Consider the following 9621-nt stretch of genomic DNA (forward strand, 5'->3'; position numbering starts at 1 on the left):
TCAAAGGATGAGCATGATTTGACAAGGGAGGTGGGTGGAAGAAGTCAGAAGAGGATGAGTAGCAATATGGAGCAAGGAAAGAATGGGCCTGTTGAGGAATAACCCATACAGGTATATAGAAGCAGGATTTAATAATTATTCCCAAAGATTTTTTGGAGCAGAGACAAAGCTTTTAGTCTAGCTACTGGGTGATTGTATCAGAGCATGAACCTGACTTGTGAGAACAGATAGGCTCACTGGAATCACATAAAGGACAATAAAGAAAGAGCCAAGAAAAAGAGAAGCACTGACAAGAACATGATTTAAATATTTGGGAAGCTTAATCACTTTCCCCAGGGTAGTTGTCAGTGATGTGGATCTGAAGAGACCCCAACTGAAGTATGAACAAATGTGTAAGAAATTGTAGCCTTTGAGCAGCAAGAGAATCTGTATTTTAAAATTTTAAAGGTGCTGATAATTTTCCAAGATTTAAATTTTCTATATTTTTTCTAAGATCAGATAATTGAATTTGCTGAAAAAATATGAACTACTCACATCATCTGTGAAATCCTCTGTATGTGCTAATTCCTGGAATCCTTGCTGTTATTTGCAGTTATTACTAAAAACTGTTTTCCTTTGAAGTGTACCAAGTGCTAAAATTTTATCATTTCTTTTAACTCATGTGCCTGCACTCATAAAATTTAAAAGCATAAGGTCCATTCAGTATCTGCAGTGCCCAGCCCATAGCATCAAGGACTGAGGCTCCATTGGAAATAGAAAAGTAGAGGGATGACTGAGCAGGCACATCCAGAGAACAACAGTTCTTAACCTTAGGGATTCAGACTCCTTAAAGAATTTGGTGCAAGCCTTTTTTCTCTAGAAGAGCCTCACCCAGGCACTAAAATGTTCATTTTAAGAAGTTTCACTAGGGTTTGAGCCTTGTTGCTAAGAACTGTGACTTTAGAACATGCTTTGGAATTTTGACTAGGCTCTTAGCTAGTAGTTAGCTGCATCTATGAGGCAAATTTGGAGCAGTTTTTGAAGGTTTTGTGTATAAGAAGTAACTCACCATTCATTCATTCATTCAATAAATATTTAATGCATACCAACTTTCTGCCAATTTGTTGGGATATACCTATGAGCAAATCCTTGTGAAGCTTACATTCTAGTGTTAAGACAGATAAGTAAACAATATTTTTGGATTGGTGGTAAGTAGTGAGAAAAAAATAAAACAGTTAATGTGATAGAGTGGTTGTATGGGTGTAACACTATTTCATATTGTGTGCATATTGTATATTGGAGACAATTGAGATGAGACCCAATTTCTTAATCTCTAAAACTCAATTAGCTATCTGGGTAATGACTTATACGTCAAGAAATCAGCCATAGCTGTTTATGACTCTGTCATTTAGCTTATTGCCAAAGATGAAAATGACCTTTAGCCTAGTAAATCTTTTTCTTTCCTAACAGTTCTCAAATATCAATTTACTTCTTGTATTAGTGTGCCATATTTTGAGAGCATCTCTGTTGTCTCTGTTTTTGAATGCATTCATATCACATAAGGCAATGCTGCCCTCTGGTGGTAGGCAGTTTGAAGTAAATGCCAGTTTTACTTTTGCAGATGTATTTCAAGGGTTTAGTCTTCATTTAGTTGGATTAATTTCTGAAAACACTACATGTCTATTTTAGATTGATTCTTTGAAATTAAAAGGTCTCTAATGAGAATTCATTTGAAAACCTTGTTTAGTACCAAATAAATGCTTGGTGTGGTTTTCCTGTGCAATTGTACAGTTGAAGGGAAGGTAACATGAGAAATAGGAAGAATTCAACTATTAAGAATGGAAGGCAGGTTAATGGTACTAGAGAAATAAATCAGACAAGGTGAACTGCAAATAGGAGTGTGGAAAATCTGAGACTTTAACTTGTTCACCAGAACATTACATTAAATTCACTCTTTTAAAGGGCTTAAATATCCCTTTAAACACCTCTTCAGAAGACATTTTTAAAATAGTATCTTTTGGAATTTGAGAAGACAAATTACAATATTTAGGAACAGTGAACATTTACAAACCTCACTATATGTAGTGTGTTCTGATAGACTGACTTTCTTTTGAGTGAGGAAGGAGAAAAAAGCCATAATTTTATTTGAAGGAATGCCAGACTTTTGAGACATGTGTGCTTGCATTTGTGTGTGTGTGTGTGTTGTGCTGATTAGTGAATCTCATTTAACTCTTTCAGTTCATACTAGCCTCCACAGTATTCTAGAACAGTCACGTATGTGTTGTATCTTCTCATGACTAGAAGAATTTATTGCGAGAGAATCTAGTTCTCTCAAGGATCATATTTAGATTTTGTTCACCTAGGAATAAAAATCAAGACTGTTTTCTTTATAGATTAGAAACTGAATCAGCTAACCTTGTTTATGCTATTTAAATGTTAAGCATAATTTTTAACCTAATTAAGGAACACGAGGTTTAAGAAAATTCCCGTAAAGAATTAGAATGTGCCAATGTTGAATTCTTATTCTATTTAATATATTTTCTCTCTTCCAGTTTGTGAAAATGATAGGAAAATGTTTGTTGAGTGAATTTTGAATTTCTCTTTTTACTTTTGGAATCTAAACTAATTCTTAGAGAAAATAAACTCACCAGTGTCAGGATCATTACTGCCTTTCTAACAGTGGCTTCAGCAGTCACATAGAAATATCAGGGAGAAAAGAAGAGAAAGCAATAAGATGAACTTCATAAATGCATGCAGCTGCCAGAGGTTCTTGAGCATCCTAAATAGAATGTGGTGGGTTAGTTAGGATTCAGGACTCTATCACTTCTCAATTAGTCTTGGAGCAAAGCTTTTTTTGTTTAGTGACTCCTTTTGATGTTGTGCAGAATGCCTTGCTATTCCTAAAAGGCACTTGATGAAACGTGATAGTAGTAATTCTGCCATGGTTTAACTAATACATATGCTTCATTGGCGTGCTCACTGTTTATCTTGCACTGGCCTGTTGCTTTTTATGACCATTTGAACTAATGTGATAGATTCAGCCATACTCTGTGACATTTTAGTACATTTACATGGTGTTTTAATCTATCTGCAGGTGCTGCTGTTTTTTCAAACGAAGGAAAAGGAAAACCATTCAGCGTCACAAATGACTCTGGACACGAACAGATCGTGGAGAGTTACTTATGTGTTCATCTGCTGTCTTGTGATTAAAATCATCTCTGTAGCCACATATATTTTCAAGGACTCACTCTTAAAGACAAATATTTCATGTCTTCATACATCATTTTGTGGTTGTCTTACATCCATTTTTTTTTCTAATTTAACTTTTATGGAAGCTTTAAAGTTTTGTCAAAACGTGAGTGCTTTGCCCATCAATGAATGGAGTGGACCAATGATGTGGTATTGATCATTACAGTTCTGTAGAATATTTTTCAGAAACTCTTCTCCTGTTGTAGAAAGCAGTACCATTTCTTAAATGTCAACCAGTTATCTACCTAATCTGATTTTTCATAAGTTCTATAAGAGCGTAACCAAAACAGGAATTTTCTCCTCACTGGATAATGCAAGAGAGAAAACAGAGTTGCCCAAATATTAAAAAGAAGTTATTCCTTGAGAAGTCCATATTTTATGTAACATCTACATTGATTTCAGTATTGGTACTGATTTCAGTAATGGTACTGCTATTCATGAATGATATTAACATTCTTTATGTGAAATCATGGTACAGTCACTGCCCAGAGGTACTGAGGAAAAAGTTCTATGGGCTCTGCAGATAGTAGTGATAAAATGGATCACAAGTAGTGTGGTAAAGTTCTGCTTTTGTTGCACCACTATGCGAAGTGCAGTGTTGCAGAAGTGGCGAAAGTGCTTATTTTAAAAGTGCAAAATATTTGTATAATGTAACTTTATGCTTCCAGATAATAATGCATGTTAGACAGCAGGAAGTGAATACTTTGGGAAATGAGGTATGTTGGAGTTTTAAAAAATATGCTAAGGAGAAGAAATAAATGTGAACCTCATTGCAATGTATTAAGTTTGAAGCCTAAGGAGAGCCCACAGAAACCTACTGCTGAATGATTATATTTTTCCTTAAGCAGAAAACTTTGGATGTGCCATGCAATGGTGTTTTTTAATTAGTTATTTAGCTCTTTGATTTAAAAAAAAAAAAAAAAGACCCCCAGCGATAAAAACTGGGTCACTCTATTGCCCTCTGTGCATATTAGTCTCTTGTATTCAACTTTGCTGGTTTCTGGAATTTTCCTACTTTTTAGCATAATTGTGATGACTGAAAAATATTTTGGAGAGGATGGGTCAGGTGCTTTGCCTCCACAGTCTTTTGAAGTGCCTGCATATGAACAAAGTAATGGTTCTATATAAAAGGAAACCCATTCCACTTTTCAAGTGTGCTTTGTTTTAAGCCATAAAGACACAGGTGTACTTTTGTCACGTTGTATTAGCCAGAATTTTCAAGAGGAGTTAAAACAAAAAGACTGGCTAGAAAGATAATTATATTGATCAAATCTCATACTCATCTTTCATTTACAAACTTGTCACTCACTCCTTCCATGCAGTCCCTTCTTTGTCTTTAAGCGCGTGCCTCCAGGCATGCTTATTTATTTTAATTGTCTCAAGGTAACATTTAAAATGTGTATTAAAGTAAATAAACCCACCTTTTTTACTTCATTATTGCATTTACAGGGATTTAATTGTACTTTGTAATTTATTTTTCTTATTAGCCAAAAGTTCAGTGCATTGTTTTTGATGAATTAGGGCACCCATTTGAACACCACAATTTTAGACATTGTTTATCATTGTTGTATTAATCCTATGAATGATCTTTTCAAATTTTTGATTTTGAAGACCTACACTCAGTCTAGAAAACATATGCTGTATAATTTGGTAAACAGTTTCCATTCTATCTATTGTATACTGTCATGATATCTTAAACTACAGGAGTTACATAATGAGTTTTTATTTTTATTTGCTTTGAGCAAGGGAGATGGTTGTTTTGGCCATTATAATGTGAAACGACTTCTTTTTTCTTCACAGTATTTGACCAAATTTGTGTGTCTACGATATTTGTAAATACATGCGATAGCCGTATTTCTTACCATAAGCCTATTTAGTTTTATTCTCAGTAGGGTTTTTTGGACTGTACAGTGTTTATATGATCTGAATTCCTTATACATAAGAAGGTGTGTATATTAATCCAATTATGGACTTAAAATATTTGAAAAGTATAAGTACCCTTATTTGCTGCAAAGACCAGTGTGTAGACATTTGCTTTTTAGCAATATTTTTAAGTGCTCCATTTTAATGCCAAGGAATAAGTCTTTTGGCAACACAAACTGGTCAATAATAGGTAATGCAGGTATGTTCAGGTTAAGCCAACAATATTTTGCATTTATGTGCTTCTTTTCTGTCAACACTAATGAAGTCAACATTGCCTGAATGTCATAATGAAACACATCCCTGTTTAAGAGTATGTAACTGAAAAAGAAATAAAAAAATAAAGGTAGTTTTTTTAAACTTGCTTTTTCCCCTTTCCTCTAATCATGGGTGTAAAATAATGCCACTCACTAACTTAAGATGGGGGTAACATTTTCAATTCATTCAGTCTATTATATGTGAGAAGCCGAGTTGAAGGAATGTGATTTTGCTATTTTCTTTTTGTTTTGCTTTGTTAGAACCCAGTTGTAAAGAACACAGACTTTCTGTAAAGAGCCAGACCGTGAATAGTTTAGACTTTGCAGGCTAAGAGGCAAAATCAAGGCTATTGTATACTTACATAATGAGAAAAAAACAGGTTTCTGAAATTTTTTTATTGGTAAAATCCAAAAATATTAATATCAAATAAGTAAAATTTTTTTTTTTTTGGTAATATAGGTCTGCCAATGGTAAGAATTGAAACATTGGGGATGATAATATTTCACTAGACTGGGATTCAAAATCAATTGCTTCTGTTAATGCAATTTTACTATTTCATCTTTGTAAATGTCATTTCACACAGATATATACTACCAAATATTGCTGTCACAAAAATGATTTTATTTGAGCATATTCATCATTTGAAATGTATCTATAGAATTCTGTTAAATTCTTTTGTTTTTATTTTATTTATTATAAAGAAGACCATGATATTTGTCTTTTAGCATGTCATTATGTTGCAGATTAATCACTTCCAACTGAAAGTTAGGTGAATGCTCCTCAATCATACTGTTAAATGGATTTTAAAATGTGGGAATTTCCTTTGCACTTGTATTTAGGTCTGAAAAAGTGCAGCTGGAACTGTAATTGAGCTCGGAAAAGTATGTATACTGCAAATTTGTGCAGGATTGGGGATCTTGCTTCTTGTTTTAACTTAACATCATGGGACATGTTTAAACTGTCTTGTCATTACTTGTGATTTAAACATTAGTTGTCATGGAAATGACTTTGTCACAGTAAAAGCTCACATGTAAGTGCTATTTGCCTTGTAATTTTAGGATGAATTTATTAAGAAACATTATCAAGTCTGCAGAAAAAGCTAATTTCCAAAGCCCATTCAGATTAATAGTGGTTGAAGGTGATTCTTCTCATTTAGAAAAGTTTTAGTCTTGTTCCTGAACTAAAAAAAAATTGCAGTAAAACGGTACTACTGCTAAGCCATCAGACTGCTGTGTAATTGGGCAAGTCAGGAGAGTCAGCTTCTTTTTTTGACAAGCCTCGATGGTTAAGACCACAAGAGTGAATGAAATTCCCATCGACATGACTGGTTCGATAACATATGGTACAAACTGTATCAAATATTTTCTGCAAAATACCTGCTGTTGAAGTTTACAGTGGATAACTATTGGCTTTGAACATCCTACATTTTCACAAACTTTGTATATTTGTCCAACTAAGCCCTTTCTTCACCACACATTTTCATCACAATCAGTTGCAACACATCTTAGCAGATTCTGCTTCATAGTCTATGCTGAATTAGTGTTTCCTTAGCTCTTTTGAAAATATTCTCAAGATTGTTCCACACAGACTAATCATAGAGGCTAATTCTTCAGTTACTTCAAATTTAGGATTGACTCCTCAAGTAAACAAAAATGAAGCAGTATGGGTAACATCTGTTGAGTCGTCAAAAGCTGAGGAAAACCACTTAAAGCATTTGCTTTAGGGTTTGTTTTTAAGAAAAAATTTTTTTTAATTAAGGAAGTTTAAGTTTTACAGAAAAACCATGCAGAAAACACAAAGTTCCCATATACCCCCCTATTATTGACCCTTTGCATTAATGTGGTACATTTGTTACAACTGATGAAAAAGAACTATTTAACTATAGCCATAGTTTATATTAGGGTTTGTGTTGTACAGTCCTATGGTTTTTAAAGATTTTATTGTTGTAACATATATACAACCTACATTTCCCCTTTTAACCACATTCAAATGTATAATTTGGTGCTGTTATTTACAATCACAATGTTACACTACCATCACCACCATGCATTACCAAAACATTTCCATCATCCCAAAGAGAAATTCTGTACCAATTAAGCATTAGCTCCTCATTCCCTATGCCCACCCCTACCCCCTAAGGAACTGTATTTTAGTTTCTGAGACTATGAATTACCTTATTCTAATTATTTCATATCAGTGAGTTCATACAATATTTTTCTTTTTGTGTCTTGCTTATTTCACTCAACATTCTGTCTTCAAGGTTCATCCATTGTTGCATGTATCAGTACTTCATTTCTTTATATAGCTGAATAATATTCCATTGTATGTATGCAATGAATTTTATTGACCTGTATGAAAGCTTCCTTTATCCATTCATCTGCTGATGGACACTTGGGTTGCTTGTATTTGTTGGTGTTAATCATTCTTGGAATGTTTGGTAAAATTCACCTATAAAGCCATCTGGTCCTGAGCTTTTCATTATTGGGAGGTTTTTGATTACTGATTTCAATCTCTTTACTTGTTATTGGTCTGTTGAGATCTACTTCTTCATGAGTCAGTGTAGGTCCTAGGAAGTTGTCCATTTCATCTAGGTTATCTAATTGTGGGTGTACAGGTTTTCATAGTATCCTGTTATAATCCCTTTTATTTCTGTGGGGTTGCTAGTGATGGTGCCTCTTTCAGTTCTAATTTTAGTTATTTGTGTCCTTTCTCTTTTTGTCAGTCTAGCTAAAGGATTGTCAATTTTATTAATCTTCTCAAAGAACCAACTTTTGGTTTTGTTGATTCTCTCTTGATTTTTTACTCTATTTATTTGTCTCTAAACTTTGTTATTTCCTTCTTTCTGCCCACTTTGGATTAACTTCACTCTTCATTTTGTAGATCCTCCAGTTGTGAAGTTAAGTCTTGGATTTAAGATCTTTCTTCTGTTTTAATGTGAGCATTTAGAGCTATGCACTTCCCTCTCAGCACTGCCTTACCATAATCCATAAGTTTTGATATGTCTTGTTTTCATTTTTATTCACCTCAAGATGTTTCCTAATTTCCCTTGTGATTTCTTCTTTGACCTATTGGTTGTTCAAGAGTGTGTTGTTAACTCCCACATTTTTGTGAATTTTCCAAGTCTTCCCCTGTGATTGATTTCTAGTTTCATTACATTGTGATTGGAGAAGATATGTTGTATGATTTCAATATTTCTTAATTTTTTGAGACTTGTTTTGTGACCTAACATATGGTCAATCCTATAGAATGAGCCATGTGCATTTGAAAAGAATGTGTATTCTGCTGCTGTTGGGTGACATGTTTTATATATGTCTGTTAGGTCTAGTTGTTTTATAGTGTCATTCAAGTCTTCTGTTTCCTTATTGACCTGTCTGAATGCTCTATTCTTTATTGCAGGTAGTCAATTGAAGTATCCTACTACTAATGTAGGACTGCCTATTTCTCCATTCAAATCTGTCAATATTTGCTTCATATATTTTGGGACTTTACTGTTAGGTGCATATATATTTATAATTGTTATGACTTCTTGTTGAATTGACCCCTTTATCAGTATGTAATGACCTTCTTTGTTCCTTAAAATAGTTTTTTACTTAAAATCTATTTTATCTGATACTGGTGTAGGTACCCCAGCTTTCTTTTGGTTACCACTTGCATGGTATATATTTTTTCATACTTTCACTTTCAACCTACTTCTGCTTTGAATTTAAGATGTTTCTATTCTATACAGAATATATTTGAATCATGCTTTTTTAAAAATCTATTCTGCCAATCTCTGCCTTTTGACTGGTGAGTTTAACCCATTTACATTTAAAGTAACTATGGATAATGCAGAACTTTCTTCTTCCATTTTTCTATTTTGAGTTTGTAAGTCTTATACCTTTTTGGCTCCTTAGTTCTTCTGTTACTGCCTACCTTCATATTTATTTATTTTTCACATTGTACCATTTTGAATCCTTTCTCATTTCATTTTGTGCATATTTTTCATATATTTTCTTTGTGGTTACCATGGGGCTTAAATTTAACATCCTAAATTTATATCAGTCATGTTTGATTTGACACCAACTTAACTTCAATAGCATGTACAATGCTATTCCTATACCCTACTGTCCCTTCAACGTTACCTCATTTGGGATTCTTTGGAATCTTGCATGTGTATATTCATGTCTTTTCTTAAATTTGGATAGATTTCTGCCATTATTTCTTTGAATATTTCTT

General features: G+C 33.5%; 1 protein-coding gene across 8 annotated transcripts in view; it reads left to right on the forward strand.

Annotated features, from left to right (window-relative positions):
• Positions 1-5512, forward strand: part of CSNK1G3 (casein kinase 1 gamma 3) — a 134503-nt gene extending 128991 nt beyond the window's left edge. For all 8 annotated transcript variants that reach the window (XM_037800940.1, XM_037800943.1, XM_037800945.1 and 5 more), the window contains one exon: positions 3074-5512. In XM_037800940.1, coding sequence (XP_037656868.1) covers positions 3074-3128 — 55 coding nt within the window. In that variant the 3' untranslated portion in view covers positions 3129-5512. The remainder of the gene's footprint in view (positions 1-3073) is intronic.
• The last annotated feature ends 4109 nt before the right edge of the window (positions 5513-9621 follow it).

Source organism: Choloepus didactylus, chromosome 13 (genome assembly GCF_015220235.1).
Source record: "Choloepus didactylus isolate mChoDid1 chromosome 13, mChoDid1.pri, whole genome shotgun sequence".
Lineage (NCBI taxonomy): Eukaryota > Metazoa > Chordata > Mammalia > Pilosa > Megalonychidae > Choloepus > Choloepus didactylus.